Source organism: Danio rerio, chromosome 5, assembly GCF_052040795.2.
Source record: "Danio rerio strain M-AB ecotype USA chromosome 5, GRCz13ab, whole genome shotgun sequence".
In the NCBI taxonomy this organism is placed as follows: Eukaryota; Metazoa; Chordata; class Actinopteri; order Cypriniformes; family Danionidae; genus Danio; species Danio rerio.
In genome coordinates, this window is record NC_141025.1 from 30,286,895 (window position 1) to 30,304,659 (window position 17,765).

At 35.7% G+C, this 17,765-nt stretch overlaps 1 protein-coding gene across 2 annotated transcripts in view; it reads right to left on the reverse strand.

Annotated features, from left to right (window-relative positions):
* si:dkey-61l1.4 overlaps positions 1–17,765 on the reverse strand; it is a 92,373-nt gene that overhangs the window by 49,795 nt on the left and 24,813 nt on the right. For both annotated transcript variants that reach the window (XR_015491273.1, XM_087253552.1), the window contains exons 3-6: positions 17,260–17,418; positions 16,928–17,120; positions 12,984–13,100; positions 9,233–9,367 (exon numbers count right to left, since the gene is read on the reverse strand). Coding sequence is in view for 1 of the 2 variants with exons in the window: in XM_087253552.1 (XP_087109678.1) it covers positions 9,233–9,367; positions 12,984–13,100; positions 16,928–17,120; positions 17,260–17,418 (604 nt within the window). In the remaining variant the exon portion in view is untranslated. The remainder of the gene's footprint in view (positions 1–9,232; positions 9,368–12,983; positions 13,101–16,927; positions 17,121–17,259; positions 17,419–17,765) is intronic.

Below are 17,765 nucleotides of genomic sequence, written 5' to 3' on the forward strand. Positions count from 1 at the left end.
ACACTGGTGCAAGTTGGTTCAACTAAAAAAACAATTAAGGTGACTTAAAAGATCAACTTAAATTTTGTTCAATTTGAAAAAGAAAACACGTTGAAACTTGATTAACTTTCTAAAATAAGTCAAATCAAAGTTAAAAACATACGCTGTCATGACCAAGTATTTTTACTGTGTATTTGACTCTTAAGTGGTTATAAACCTTTATAAGTTTCTTTCTTCAGAAGAACACTAAATATGTACATTTTGAAGAATATAAAAGTAAATTATTACAGGTTTCCAGCTTCCTTTGAAAATGTCTTTTTGTCTTTAACAGAAGAAAGAAACTCAAAGTTTTGAAACAACTAAAGGGTGAGTAAATGATGACAGCATTTTCAGTTTTGAGTGAACTGTTCCTTTAAGAAAGAGTTCAAACATGTCAGCTCCCATCTACAATACAATTTCATACATTATTTTTTCTTTAGAACAGATACAAAGTTAAATCATATTTTGGTGTAAGCTTCATTTGTAAACATCTAATCTAACATCCGACCATCTAGTATGTTAAAATAAAATTAATCACAATTCTAAAGGAAAAGCTCTTATTGTTTTCCTACCATGGTTTTCCATTTGCCCTCCACATGCAATCCAAGCAGAAGCAGCAGATCTAGTAGAAGGCAACATCTCATCCAGGAACTGCACACCATGATTACTGGAGATACACAGAGCACCACAGTCTCTGTGTATCCCTGCTAAAGTTTTCAGACAGTGCAGGCTTTCTCCAAGTGCCCTCCCAGAGAGAGAACCTCCCAGACACTGAGCTGTGCCCAGGCTTCACACACTCCAGCCAACTGAGCCTTCAGGCAGCCATTAACATCAACAGCACCCACATAAAATGTGCAACAGCCACTTGTAGAGTCCTATTTGAATTACGTCCGCAGAGTAATGTGGGCTAGTAGGTTGTTTTGAGGGTCAAGGAGGATATACAGTACTCCATAAAGGTTTGAAGTCAGTAAAATTTTGTATTTTTCAACAAGATTTCATAGGGTAGCAAGATGGTAACATTTATTAAAGTATTGATTCATCTTTGTTAGCAGCTAATTAAAATAAACTTTGCATTAAGTCACTGCATCAATAATTTAATCAATGAAGAATGAATTTAGATTTAATACATTAGTACATTCTGAATTATTATTAATAAATGAAACGTGTGACCTTAACTTGTAAATTACACTGAATTAAAATGTAATAAAATGCAAGTTGATAAATTCAGTAACATTTAAATATTATTATGAAACTACTTATTTTAATAACATTTTAGCAACCTTTATTCCACTTTTCTACTCCAGTTGCACAAAAACTATTTAATTTTTTTTCCTTATAATATTGATTAATAGATACTATGATTGTAAATAAATGAATAAATGTTACAGCTGTTGCCTGCTTCTTTGTGCGTGTCATGACATCCCTCACTGTTTGTTTCCTAGAGTCTGGTTTGTCTTTGCGCACCTGTGGCGAGTTGTGCTATTGCAAATTGGCTATAAATATTGACCGACGTTGAGTGGAGAGAGGAGACTTCACTGCCAGCCATCAAGGTTGATTTATTTTATTTAAATTTCCTGCCTGTTTTCCTTAGGTCTTACTTTATTATGCTTTGTTATTTGTTGGGTAGTAAGTCTTAGGTTAGTGTTGGATATTTGTTAAAGAATGTGAGTTTTGATTCTTTATTCATTCTTATTTAGTTGTGACATGATTTGTTTGATTGTTTTGTGGTAATAAATTTACTAATTTAGACGAAACTGGATTCATGCCATTATCTTGGAATTATAGGTTCTATCAGCGTTCTGAATGATTTTGAGATATTAAGATTTAATGTTTTTTTTTTTTTTGTTGTTTGTTTGTTTGTTTGTTTGTTTTGGGTTTCAAATAAAAAGTCTTAAAATGTAAACAACTTATAAAAAACATCCCAGTGAATAAGATGTCATTTAATAAGAATTTGCCAATAACTCAATTTTGACAAAAATGTCAGATAGAACCTTATAAATTCTAAGGTGACGATGTGTCCTCTATGTTGCGTTCCCTTGTGAATTAAATTTTTTGAAAAAAAAAAAAAAAGGATTTGTTACATAAATCGGGGGCTCCTTGAGGACTTGAACCTGGGACCTATCTCAATAAACTATAACATCAATAACAATAAATTAATTATAACAATAAATTAGCTAAAAATATATTTTTAAACATTTATTATTATTATTATTGTTAATAATATTAGGATTATGATGATTATTATTATTATTCTTTTTTTAAAGATTTCTTGCAGTATGGATACAAACTTAAAAGCAGCATTGATGATTGCTTATGTCTAAGTCCATTTTGATCAATGCATCCTTGTTAGAGAAATCATAATTTAAAAAATCCAACATGCTCAAACTGCTAAATGGTTCTATGTTTACAGTACTTTGACTTCAGTAAACAGGTTAAAAGCAATCAACGTTTCAAGAAAAATTCTGTCATCATTTACTCACCATAGCATCTTTGTTTTTTCCTTTCATTCTTTATCATCAAGCACAAAAAAATGTAGCAGAATTCTCATGCTACTTTCCATGCAATAAAAGTTTAACTTAAGAAAGCCAAAAATGTTCCAACTCTTAGTCTAAATCTAAAAGATTTCTCTTAAAGAAATCTAAAATCCCCATTTGTTGTAGCAGCATCGTTGTAGTACAATTTCGAATGCACAAATGGGCCATGAGACAAAAGAACCAATGATGTTTGGCATCACTGAAGTCAAACCTTTGACATGCCACATTATGTCAACAAGAATGACATTTGAGAGCTACGCTGGAGAAGACTGCTAATACTGCAGAGAATCATCTCTGTTATTCCTTAAACAAAATCAGCAGTGACTTTGACAACACAAGTCATGCAGTATACTTTCATTTCACTTTTATAGATAAGCAAGACAAAGAGGACACATGCTTGGAAATTTCATGAGACATAATCAAAGTTTTAAAACCAAGTTAGAAGCCATTTTTGCATAAACACAGGGGATTTCTCCATCACAGCTGAAGCGTGACAAATAGAAAACACATTCGGACAACTAAAGCCTGCTGAGACTGACACACAAGCACACAGAAAAGGACAGATTTATGACAGCCTCGGTGAGCCATCAATTACAAATGACAATCTGTTCCAGAAATAACCTGATGAGGTTAGTTTGATTCAAAGCAAGTTTTTAGCAGACCTCCAGCTCTCCAAATCGAAGCAGAGTGATGTTGTTTGACCACAAGGTCATTAAAACACAGAGGATTAGTGGTAATGGCTGCCATGGAAATAGAGGTAACTCAAGAAGATCAATCACAGATGAAGACTGCCATGCCTGACTTTTCTGTGAGACCCTGACTCTGAGGTTTCCACCATTTCACTGGTGGTGGGTGCTGGAAGTCATAAAGACTACTGAACCACACTGTTCCAGTTACTATGACCATTTATGTGAAGCTGCTTTGACACAATCTACATTGTAAAAGCGCTATACAAATAAAGCTGAATTGAATTGAATTGAATAAAGAAGTCATGATAGCCTAATTAATCAAACAGAAGAAACCATGAGGATTGGTGAGAGATGGTCTTTTCATCTAACATGTGCAATGTGCACAATTTACTGAGGAGTTTAAAAGTCTGAGGTCATGAGTGAAAAAGGTTTTTATGCATTTGCCATCAATTAATTTAATACAAATTACATTATATTATTGGGGAAGGCTTTTGCCTTCATTACACATTAAAACAAAATCAATGGAATTACTGCAAAAAAAAAAAAAAACTGTCCATTTTAAAAGTGCAGTACATTCAAATACTTTATAATATTAACTAACAACATGCACTTACTAGAACTTTATGGTTGATTGCATGTACTGTTATTATTCAATTATATTATAATGTGTTATTAAAGAGCTCCAGTTTTACCCCTTCTCAAGATGTAAGGCAAGTCTTTGGCATCTCAAGAACACCCGATTTAAATGTTTTCAATCGATGAAATAGGCGTTATGAGTGGTTATCAGCTGACAGATACCCATACTGGTAGGCTCAGAAGGCTGTTATCATCCATCCACATGGTTAATCAGTTATAGAGAAGACTGCAGATCCAGATGTGTTTTTACATTCCTGTGATGGTTGGGTTTAGGGTTGGGGTAAGGGTAGACATTAATAAAATACAATTAATGAGAAATAAAAAAAATAATTAAATGAATTGTGTGGTTAATCAGCTATACTAACAGAGAAGACTCCAGCTCTAGATCTGTTTTTACATTACTGTGATGGTTGGGTTTAGGGTTGGAGTAGGGGTGGGTGTTAATAAAATACAATTAATGGCAAATTTAATAATTAATAGAAATAATTATTGTTAATTTACGGTCGCAGTGGTATGTGATCTATAGCTGATTAACCATGTGGATGAATGATAACAGCCTTCTAAGCCTACCAGTAGGTGCAGAAGGCCCTACTGGTCCAATGCTCATTCAATCGAGTGATAACATTCGAATTGGCTGTCCAGAACGGGTCTGTAAACTTTCAGTTCAAAATACGCATCAGATCATTTATTAGTCCATGCTGAATCTATGAATTTTGGGGTAAGTTGTAGATTGTAAAAGTTGGCATTGTAGTTGTTTTTGTTGCTTGTGCCTTTTAATTTAAATGAGATGGCTCTCCCCACCCAATGTTCCCACAAGCGAATCTGTTTCTACTGCTGCATTAAGTCAAATAAACAGCAGTCATTCACAGAGACGGACGCGGATGAAGCAGAGATTCAGTTTGTGAGTCAAAATACCAAGTATAAAGTTATTTGATGTATTTGTTAAGGAGTTTATTTGAGCCCTTCTGCAACCATAAATCACACACAAATACATCAAATAACCTTACTTGCTATTTTGACTCATAAACTGAATCTCTGCTTTATCCTGCTTTTTTATGGAACGTGATGTTGAATGTAACTATGTGCTGAAGCCAAAGACAAATGTCTACTTGTGGATAATAAAGAAAGTCTGAAGTGTAATAATAATAATAATAAATAATAATGCATAATTGCATTAATAAAAACCAGTACTTAAAGGTCCTGTGATATGCTTTGAAATATGCATTTTTGATGTCATTTCTACCAACACACGAAGAGAGGCATAGTGTAGCCCCTCCCCTTAAAAAAAAAGACAAAAGCATTTAGTTTCGACACTGCTCTACCAGTGAGAGCGATTGAGCTCAAGCGCATCAAATGAGAAGCGTCTTGAAGGAGGGCAGGCCATGCCAGATACTAGAGAGTATTTGATTGGTTATGATTTGATGAGAAACTGTAGTATGAGGTAACGTGAAATTTTTTTTTGCCCCATATTGGCAAAAATGACAAACTACAAGCTTTGCATGTTTATATCAGTTTAATATCTTCTAAATCCGAATTTTTGTTTTGGAGCACACTAACTAATAAAGATCTTAAAAACCAACGATACTGATATTAATATTTAATTTCCTTGGGCCTTTAAACCACAAAATAGTGTAGCCACATTTATTTATTTATTTATTTTTTTTAAAAAACTGTTAGAATTTCCCAAGCTGAATATTCAAAAACTTGACACTTTTCCTAAGTTTATAACTACTTTAAGACTTATTTTAGCTTCAGAAGGCTGCGCTAAATTATAGTGCAGAGATTGTAATTGCATGTCTAACCTTTATGAAGCCAGAATAAATGGATGATAGACAAACATTTCCAAGAACATTTCCATGCTGTGCTGATTGACATGTGCAGAACAGAACTCCCACAGTTCCTCTGCCTCATCTATAATTACTCCATACAGAAATGATCAAGAGTTCAGGGGGAAAACTTTCAATATCTTAGACTATATCTGCAAAAATAAAGCCCATTACCTGGTGCTTATGAAAGGAGGTGTTTTAAAAAATGTTGCAGTATACTCAAGTAGTTCAGTCCAGTAGACAAAGTTTAGCTGATAACAGACATCATATAAAGTCAACCTCAATTACACTTTAAATAAAACGAAATCCAGATACATCTTCCCATGGGGAAAGATGCGTAATGGAGATTTACCTCAATCATTAAACTTAAAGATTTATTTTTGTTAAACACAGCTGTTTTTGTGCCAGTGTGTGAGATTATAACTGAATGGTTGTCGTTATCTCACTTCCCGTATAATAGAATACTTTGGGCCAAAAGGATTTGGCTTCACTTGGTTTTTGGATACTTGTTCCAACTGTGTTCATAATAAAGTGATGATCATTGCAGTATGCTTTGGAATATGAGACGGGTCCAAATTCTGGTGTAACAAAATAAAATTCATTCATTCATTTTTCTTCAGCTTTGTCTCTATTTCAAAGGTCGCCCATGCAGGAATAAACCACAAACTATTCTGGCATATGTTACACAGCGGATGCCCTTCCAGCCGCAACCCAATACTGGGAAACACCCATACATTCTTCATACACTACAGCCAATTTAGTTTATTCAATTCCTCTATAGCAGGGGTGTCAAACTCAATTCCTGGAGGGCCGAAGTCCTGCACAGTTTAGTTCCAACCCTGCTCCAACACACTTACCTGTAGGTTTCAAACAAGCCTGAAGGACTCAATTAGTTTGATCAGGTGTGTTTAATTAGGGTTGGAACTAAACTGTGCAGAGCTGCGGCCCTTTTGGAACTGAGTTTGACACCTGTGCTCTATAGCATGTCTTTAAACTGATGGGGAAACCCACATCAACACGGGTTGACTAGGCAAAAATTAATAGCAATTTATCGCATTTTAGAATCTAAATAATATATATATATATATATATATATAGGCCTCAAATTACATAATAAGGACAAAATTAGCAAAATTACATAATTTTACATAACATAAAATTACGTAATTTGCACATTTCGCAAATTTGCAAATTACATAATAAGGACAAAGACTTTTAGTATTCTGTGACTGTGTCTTGTAACACAATTTAAAACTACTCACCAGGTTTTTTTTTTTCCTTTTAATAACATTGTACTTTATCCATAGTAACCGCTGTGTACATTCTGGCTTTACATTTAGTAGGCCACCAGTGACCATTTGTAATACGTGTTTGAATTATTTTGTTATGAACCCGAAGAAAACAAAAAAATATTATTATTCTAAAAGCTTATATATGTATATTTATTTGTGCATATATGCATATTTTTGTACAAAGTGTTTAAGGTGTAAAACAGTTAAAGGACACTTCAACCAAAAATAGAAATGCACCTATTTACTCTCCGACCATTGGTTCCAAATGCGATCAATCAGTTTATTTCCTCAAATAACACAAAAGTATATATTTTGAAGAACATTTGAAACCAGTAGCCACTGATTTCATAGAAGGAAAAAAATATATAGAACTCTATGGATACCCGTTTCCAACATTCTTCAAAATATCTTTTTTTTTTTATTCTACAGGAGATCTAAACTCAAACAGGTTTGAAAAACTGCTGAGTAAACAATAAAAAAAATTATATTTATTAGGGTTAACTATCCTTTTAATTTAAAGAGCCCCTATTTTGCATTATAAAGGGTCATGTATAAATGATGTCTCCAACAATAGGCTGATATGCATGCAAGTTCAAAAAAAATTGCGGAAAACCACAGCGGAATGAAACAGCAACCTATCCAGCATGTTTTTACGCAGCGGATGCCCTTCCAGCCACACCCTATGTCTGGGATACAACCACACTCAATCATTCACACTCAAACACTATGGACAATTTAGCCTACCCAATTCACCTGTACCGCATGTCTTTGGACTGTGTGGGAAACCAGAGCACTCGGAGGAAACCCACTCAAACCCAGGGAGCACATGCAAACTCCACACAGAAACGCCAACTGACCCAGCAGAGGCTCGAACCAGCGACCTTCTTGCTGTGAGGCGACAGCACTACCTACTGTGCCACTGCGTCAGCATTTTTTTAACATGCAGTTTTTATTTCTCTTTGTTGTTAGGGCTTATTGGAACCTAATTAGAATAAAAACCTAAGTATCATCTTTTGATGTGATGTACTTTTAGAGAAAAATTATGTCCATATATGTGGACTCGTGGTCCAAATTTACATAAAAGACTTTTTTTCCTGCCTGTTTTTTTATGCATATATAACATCTATTTTTTTTTCATGTTTTGACTATCAGAGAGTAAAAACAAAATTTTTCGCCCATTTTAGACAGTTAAAAACAGTGTTTGCGACATTTCATATGCTGCAAAACAGTTGCAGGATGACACTGTATGTCTGTAACAAAATCTAAAAGATTCAAAGTATTTTAAATAGTCACTTAAGAGCTAAAATGTGCTGTCCATGTATGTGGCCACTAAGCCCTAGTAGGTTAAATTAAACCACATTCAGCATCATCTCTTTTATGGCCATCCATGTTAAATGCCTAACACATAATTTAGCACATTGTGTTCTGAGTGAAACTGTTAAACTTTACATCTTTGCATCAATCAGTGTATTCAGAATTTGGTCCTTTTTAAAATAATACTGTCTTAGTATGAACGGCCGTCATTGGAAGAAAGTCTTTTTTGGTCCTCCAGGTGGGTGTTTTTACATGGGCAGGACGTCTCATTAAAGCTGTAAGTATCAGAGCCCACACCCACAGCCACCTATACAGACAGTGTCCAACATTGTAGCCGCAATCATAAATGCAGTCGAATCCTAATATATGTCAAATATAAGCCCAGTAAACTTCTGAACGAATGCCTTGCTGTACACAGAGCTCACCTCAAGTGCAAAGCAATAAAGGAGTCTAATGAATTTCCAGGCAATTTGCAAGCATTGGAGCTGTTCCTGGAGTGCGCCAGCAAACTCTCAAGCTGCCCGCTCTTTCCCAGATGGGGCGTTTATCAAACACGACCCACCATCTCGGCACAGCTTCTCTCTGTTACAGCACTGCGCTGAAACAGGACGGTTCCCATGATGATAATTTATCATCGCCCTCCCCATGAAGGAAAATACAGCAACAGCTTTATAAGGACAAATGAGAGGACCTAGTGATCCCTTCTTTCCCATTTATTCAATTTCCTGACCTCTGAAGTCATCCGTCTTCTCCAGCTGAGGTTCATTCTCCCCACATTGTACTCTGGCTTTGTCCATTCATAGCTGCATAATTACTCACCGTGGAACTGTTTCTCTGAGCTTTTATGCTATAATTCATACACAGATCGCTCGTAAAAATGAGGGTCTGTAATTAACATTGGGATGTCTCTTATTGTCTCTTACCAAACCATGTGATTCTCTGGGTTCAGGCCTGAGCTCGGGAACTGAATGCATATTGGCTGTGTCATCTGTGGCAGTGGAGGGATCTGATGTGAACGTTGTGTCTGCTGTTGAGCCAGCTGAGGGTGGCAAAGGGCCCTGTTGGGGAAATAGAGGCAAAGATGTCAGTAAAACACATTATTTTTAAATGGTACAAGATTTTAAAAGAATTGTGTTTGTCATTTTTGTGCCAATGAGCGTTGAGTTAACGACCCACCTCGAAAAACTTTGATGTTACGAAACACCAACATTGTGTAAGAGTGCAAATTATCATATGCGTTTGTTTATATTGCAAACATGTCTTTTTCATCAAGAAGGTCCATACAGACTCTGAAGGCAGATACTGATAAGATCAGAGACTGGTTTAGATGTGTTTGGACTTTTTATGATGGGGTCACATGTTGATTGGTCAGTGTGTATGTCTCAGTAGGCTTTGGTCACATGGTCAAAAAAAGATACAAAATAGGTGGTAAACTTGGCTCTGGTCTCTTTTTCTGCCGTGAAGTTCATCTTCTCTGACTCTACTGCTATCAGGCCTACTCTCTGGTTCAGCGGTTAAATTTAAACCACACTGAACTGAACTAAACTGAACTTCAACTCTGAAATCTGGACTGCACTAGAACTTCTATGTAAAATATAAATGTCAATTGATGAATTTTATAATTGGTCAAGCCAAATCAGCTTTTTATATTACAAGACAAAATGGAGTACTGGTAAAAATATTGCAGTAGTTTTTAAAAAAACTAGTAAAATCAAGAATTATTGTTGATTTTAATTACTATAAATGATGAAGGCAATTAATGTGTTTAAAATTGAATGGTGTTGCGATGATGGGTTGTGTTCTATCGTTAATGAGGAGTTGTATTTTATGAATGAATTGATTTGAGCTGTAAAGCAAATGTTTAATAATTTGTAAAATCAAAATCAATCTCTCTCTCTCTCTCTCTCTCTCTCTCTCTCTCTCTCTCTCTCTCTCTCTCTCTCTCTCTCTCTCTCTCTCTCTCTCTCTCTCTCTCTCTCTCTCTCTCTCTCTCTCTCTCTCTCTCTCTCTCTCTCTCAGGTAACTTTGTTTTACATTTAAAAATGAGCATCACTGGATTAGGTCTTCAGTGTTTGAACATTCAGCGGTGAAATTTAAACCACACTGAATTGAACAAAACTGAACTTTAACTCTGAAATATGGACTTCACTAGAACTTCTATGTAAAGTGGCTTTGACACAAACTACATTGTAAAAGCGCTAAATAAATAAACATGAATTGAATTTAAACTGGGTTTAATGGGATTATTATCATATGTTTTTATTATGTTATGTTTTATCTTTTTATACAGATATTTAGTAACTAATTCAGTCGCAAGCATAGCAGGTTATTGTCATTAAATCATTTCATTTTCAAGTATTTGGGAATTACTTTTGATTTTACATAAACACTTAATTGTTTTTATATTGCAATACAATACAGTCACATAAAAGCAACACTCTGCCACACTTTTAGCTATTAATGCTACCCTTATTTCCGTTCTCAGTATAAGATTGCAAAAAGGATGATTTGACTAGAAATTTACAGTTTTTCTTCATCACACTGATCATCATCCAGCAGAAACAGTCTGAACTGCTGTAGATTAAAAACCCATCCTGACGATGGTGAGGCTAAATATCAACTTCGATATGACAATATGACGGCCCTGGGAGTAAGTATTGTTGTGCCAATAGCATCATTAAATGTAACTTAGAAATTAATAATTAATTAAGGATTATCAATATTAATAATTAATAAACACTGCTTTCATCTCCCATTGGTTGAACTACTGAAGAGCAATGGACATTAGATGCTTTTTAGTCATCTAAAATAACCTTTTACATTTTGTCAAAATGTTGTATGTTGTGTGCATTAATTTAGTTTATTCTAAATCTGAAAAAAACAAAAAAAACAAAGCAGATAACATTTAGATTTAGTATTTTTTTTTTTAATGAAAGTGAAAAATCTAATTATTGACTACTACTACTACTGACCATTTAAAACAGCCAAATTTCTTCTAGGCTTTTTGAACGAAAGATTTTCTCATTCAGAAATATGTAGTTTTTTGTGACATTTTCATTTAAGGGTCTTAATTTAGCATTTTACATTATGCAATATCATTTTCAAGTTTTTCCAGTATTTGTCTTTAAAGATTTAATTAAAGATCAATTAAACCATGCTATACATCCCCCATTTAGGAAGAAGCAAAAACAGTAAATTACTGTAGCTGCCGCTTCCCTGCACGCGTTTCAAACAAAGGATGGCAGTAAACTGCCCATTTAAATCTCTTATATAAAGCTTTGTGAGAACAACAATGTAAATTCTATTTTGCATTAACTGTCAAATGCATCTTAACAAGCAGAGCTCAAACATTTTGAGAGTCCCCTTGTGGTGGGCTGCAGTATAGCTCATAAACCCCACCCTCTTCATGCAAATGAATAGGAAGCTAAACTAAATGACAGCATCCATGATGGGACATTTCTGATACATTTTATTAAAATCACACACAAAAAAACATTCATTCCCATTTTGTTGGCTATGGTTATGTGGATAAAAATAGTTGAGGTAGAAAAACTATACATGAAATATGTATATCAGTACATCAGGTCTGTGAATCAAGCCTTTGGGCATGACAACAACAATCCACTAACACTGCTCAACCAGGTCTGAACATGGGCAAGATACAGTATTGCGTCATGTTTGTCATGTACAGTATGTTCACAGAAAAAAAATCTCAGGACTACAATCAAGCCACTTAAGTTCAGAAACTGTGCTTGTAGACAAACAGAACAGAACAAAAAAAAACTCCTGTTAGAATACATTTTGCATATTGCTAATGTTCAATCAGCAAACCAGGGGTGCCTAAACCTGGTCCTGGAGGGCCATTGTCCTGCAGATTTTAGCTCCAACTTGCCTCAACACACTTGGACGAATATTTCCAAAAAGCCAAGCAATGCTGCAGTCACAGAGTTTGTGTGTGCAAAATTCAGTTGTACAGCACTGCGAAAAGGGGCATGATTATACAAGATGATTAGACATTTTAAAAAGCGAGCGATTGGTCCATATTTTACATTTCGGTCCAGAGAGATCATGTTTTGATCTTCAATTGGTCTCACGCAATCAATTGATGCGATTTCACAGGTTAAAGTTCACCAAGCTTGAACTTTCCAGCACAGCGAACTGCGAAACTTGTGTTTCCGGTCTGCCGCATTTGTGTGAATATGAAGGGAAGCCTATGGGGCAAAAAGTGCAGTGTGACCACAGCACTAGAGCTTGATTTGCTAGCCCAGGTGTGTCTGATTGGGGTGAGTTGAAACCAAACTTTGCGGGACACCAGCCATCAGGAACGAGTTTGGACACCCCAGTTATAGACTAAAAAGTGCTGAAACTGTAAAGCTCAACCCTGTTCCTGGAGCTATATCTTCCTATAGAGTAATAGAACCAAACACACATGAAAGAATTAATTAAAACCTGAACAGTACTTGATAATTACAGGCAGATGTGTTTGGCATGGATCTGCAGGAAAGGTAGATCTCCAGAAACAGGATTGATGAGTGTATATAAAAAGTATGTTTAAATATAATCTCATTTTTTTGCAATTGTTCATTGTAAAAGCTCTAAGAACATTCTACAAAAAACAACCTGTTTGTAAACAGTTGACAAAATTGGTTTTAAGTTTAAAGTGCTCGACTCTACCTCAGCGCTACTTTCCATCTTAAAAAGGCTGTGTCCACACATATGCTGATGAAGCTCACAATGATCCTTGGCAGCATTTGCATCTCCCATTATGAAGGTCATCTGTCTCAGCTCTCCCTGTATAGACAGACACCGGCCTCAAAGACAAATCTGAGCCATGACATCATTGGCATAATGATTCATTCACAAAAGTGCTGGTCAATCGTTCACTCACATGTCTCATTGACTTAGGATGAATGGTGAACCTGATACCATGCACAGTCACCATGATAAAAAAAAACCCTACTGTAGGCATTCAGTGCCATTGAAACTCTTGGCATACAGCCTGATCACTCTTTTCAAGTTGAAGCCAGTGAGATGATGGTTTTCACATCTGAACATTGGTGTGGCAGCCAGACTTGTTTCCCATGGAAGAAGTGCTTGTGATACATTAGCAGGATAGCTCTTGTTTCTCTAATAATCATTCTCTAAACCACAGTATTGTAGTAAGATATATTCACAGTATTATAGGGTTCATCCAAAAATGAAAAGCTTGATTTACTCACCCTCAAGATAGCATTTAGATGTATATGACTTTGTTTATTCAGTCGAATCCAATCAAAGTTATTTTAAAAGTATATATCTTGTGCTTTTCCAGCTTTAAAATGGTAAAGGGTAGGTCTGGATGGTATGATGGTATATTGCTAAACAGAATAAACTGTCGACCACAATACGATTTTTTAATTCTGTGTCTATCGCGACATGCTAATAAGCACGTGTGGCTAATTCAATGTGCGCGAGTGACTGAGAAAGACACCACTCATACTAAGACCAGATCAGCAGTCTGAAGTGGACTTTTATCAGTAATTTAGAGTAAATAATTGAATTACTTAAACCGCCATATGCGAGTACAGAATAACTCCGTGTACAATATCGCTCAGTAATTAGTCAGGTTAGATGTTAGTAATTAGTCATGTTTGATATATTGGTCAAAATGTATAAAAGAGGATTGGCTGTGACACCAATCAGAACTTAATTTAGTATCTGCTTTATTAACTGAGCCTGGTTTCTCACAATGTTTTTTTTCCTTCACTTTTGTTTTGTCAATTGGTGAAGTTTGTTCCCCACTACTTGCTTGCTTGGTTGGTTTTGAACTTGTGAAGATGCGCATGGCTCGAATTAAATAATTAACTACACTGAACTGATCTTTGACATATATTTTTATTTTACTTGAAGCTGCTTTGACACAATCTACATTGTAAAAGCACTATGGAGATAGCAGCCTCCAGCCAGCCAAGCAGCCTGCCACTGGGTCCTAGTGCCTGCCCATTGAGAAGTTTATTCAGGGGTTGCTGTATTACACTAATAAAAATTTAAGAAAAGAGTTAGTTATATCTGGGAACAAAGAATCAATTGGGGTCACAAAATCACACGTCTGATTTATTAATTTTGTATTTAATTTCTTTACAAAAAATCTTGAACCTATCCTTTAAAAGTACAGTGACAGTGGTCCCTCGCGATAAAGTGGTTAACTTTTCGCAGCCTTGCAGTTTTGCTAATTTCTAGTGCAATTTGACATGCATTTTTTTATTTTTATTTTTTTTTTACAGCGCATTGTGCTTTGTGCGCTGATTGGTTGTCGACCATTGTCAATCAATCTCCTCTGTGTCCTCTTACAGTACAGAATGAGTTCAGCTTGCAAAACATTAATCTTTGATTGCTAGTGGTGTGAGTTTAAACAAGGATGCAAAAAGGGTTGTAACTGTCCGCAGCAAGACCATCATTAGGGGGTCACACACCAAATGTGCACACATCTTTTAACACACTGGATATTTCTGTCGCGCCATAGAATGCCATCTGAATGACTTCATTTTAAATAACATGCGAATGTGTGTGTCCGATGTGTGCTACTTCCAACTATCATCCGATGTGTGACCCCTTTATGAATGGAGTTTGCTTTAGTTTTGTAGATCAGTGACTGCAGGAAAACGAATATTTAGCTGGATGTCAACATTATACGCACAAATGCTAAAAAGCTGTATGAACCTTTTGCTGACAGCGATGCATGCTTGCACCTGACAACAGGTTTTGGTCTTTGGTTTCATTCTACAATACTGGACTTACTTTCCTAAGAAAGTTGAAACTTTGAGTTAAAACAAAAGAGAAAAGTGTGAAAATGTTAATGCCTGTCTGAGAAAAGTGTATAAAGTGTGCAGAAAGGGGTTTTACAGCCTTGAAACATGTATACTAATTCTAAAAACTAAAGCTGATTATTTTGCGGATTTAACCTATTGCGGGCTATTTTTAGAACGTAACTCCTGTGAATAACAAGGGACCACTATAACCTGTAAATGAACACTTCTCAAAAACAAAAAACATACTGCCATCATTTGAGTCAAAAGAAAAAAAAACAGACAAACGTTCAATACTGTGCATCCCCACAATATTTAACAAAGTCCAAATAAAATAAAAAAGGTGAAATCGTTTTCATATCTGCAGTATGTTTTTCTTCAACAGTCAGAAAGAAGTCCTATAAAGCACATCCATCCACAACAAAAAGACTACAAGGAGGTGAACGATGCTCTTCTGTAGCTAATCAATTTGTTTTTTGTAAGTAAAACATCCTTTTTAAAATATTTAAAGAGTTTAGTGTAACTTCGATAGAGAGACTGTGGCCATCTTCTTTTTGGTGCATTTAGTGCCACCAGCAGGACAGGAGTATAAATTTAAGGCACTGTTAAAAAGAAGAAAAACAAAATGCATTTCTGTCCAGCTGGTAAATATGGTGGCCGAGAGAGCTTAACAAGCTGCTATTTAAAAAAAAAAAAACACATGCAATTACAAAAAATGCAAGCAAATCAATAAAAGATCTTCATCCATTTGACAGCACACGTGCTGCATATCCTCACAAAACACATTTTTAAAAAACGCGCTGCATTTTCCCACAGCGCAAACAGTTTATGAAAACACGCTGCATTTCATCAAAAAAAAAAACTTTCATAGCTCGGAACACAATGAAATGTTTCAAAAGGAGCCTAAATCATGACAGACCCAGCTATTTAGGATATGGTTTATTTAGGCTAATAAAATTAAAAAGACAAGGGAATCAGGATGTTGAAATGAACAAACAAAAAAATTTCACCTTTCAAAGATAACCTACAACTTCACTGAGCAATAATCACGGCACAGTAGCATTAGTCACGGTTTTAGGTCCATTTGAAACATTTCCATCCTGTTGCAATGTTTTCGCACAAGTTGAGAGAAAATGCAAGGCGTTTTCTTAAATTGTTTGTGCTGTGAGAAAATGCAATGCGCTTTATTAATTTGTTTGCGTTGTGGGAAAATGCAGCGCGTTTTTTTATGTGTATATGTTGGATTTGTAGCATGTGTGCTGTCAAATGGCTGAAGATCTTTTCTTAATTTGCAGGCATTTTTTGTAATTACACATTTTTCTTAAATTGCAGCACGTTAAGCTCTCTTGGCCACCGCAGGTAAACCCTAAATGCACTCAAAATGCACAATCGCAGTGTCTCGCAAGAAGAAACACAACACAAGTTTATAAAGGTGGACCGTTGCAGAAAAACACCTACATGTTGTTACTTGTAGAGCCATAAAAGCATATGATTTTTTTTTTAAATAACTTTGACTGGATTTGACTGAAGTGAAATAATGCAGTAATCAAAATTTGAAGTGGATCAAAACCTTTTATCAAAGTTGTCCTGAAACGATTGAAAAATACTCAGTTTTGTTCTAGGATGATTTTGAAAAACTCCACTTCCTATGTTGTCATTGTTAACCTAGGAAGCCTTGAGGGAATGGTAAATCATAGGCTGATTTACTATATCTGTAACCCTTTGAACAAATGACATAGGGGAAGGATGCTATTCCTCAGGCACAATAAATTCTTGACACTGACCAATAGTCACATCATCACATCCTTCATGCTCATTGCGCACAAAGAATACCTCAAAAGGGGTCTCAAACCCTTCCAGGATGCCGCCGACCATAAGTAGACCATCTGTAGTGATGCCCATGTACGGGTACATCCAGCTGACTTTTTCCACCAGCACGCAGTCCACATATACAGCCAGCCATTCAAACGCAACCCCAATCGAGATCCAGTGCCACTGCGAGTCTGCCAGTCCTGACACTGAAAACCTGAAAAGAGAATTATGCTGACGTTCACGAGACAGATGACAGCATAATGGGGGTTCAAGCACACTATTAAAAGAGCTGTGTTATTTTAATATCAGCTAAAGCTTTGTGGTCAGTGTCACGTGTTAAATGGTGTTTGTACTCATAGTCCCGGCGTTGAGTGGTGATGAAGGTGATGCTTTGTGGGCCAATTCGGATCTGGAGTAAAATGTGATTATAGAAGTTCAGCAACGTCAACAGACTTCGCTCGACGTCCTGAGAGCTTCGCAGTTGAATCAGCACACTGAACTCATCTGCAAAGCTGAGAAATGATTCGAGAAGATATGATTTCAGTCATGTGATCATTTTAAGAAATAAAACTTACATACTGTACATACAATATATCATTTAAGTATTTGTCATCAGATAAAAGAAAAAAAGATTCACATAAGGCTGCATTTTATTTCAGAAAAAGACAGGATAAACAGCAACCCCATTGATATTATTCAAATTCAAACTTTTATATTTTTATATTTTCGTATTTTTAAATAAATATTTCAAATGCAATTGACTCAACTGATGGTAAAACTAAACTTCTTCATGGTTGTACAATCGTACGCACAATTCAGAATCTTAACGGCAGCAGTATTTTAGCTCATTCAAGTACTG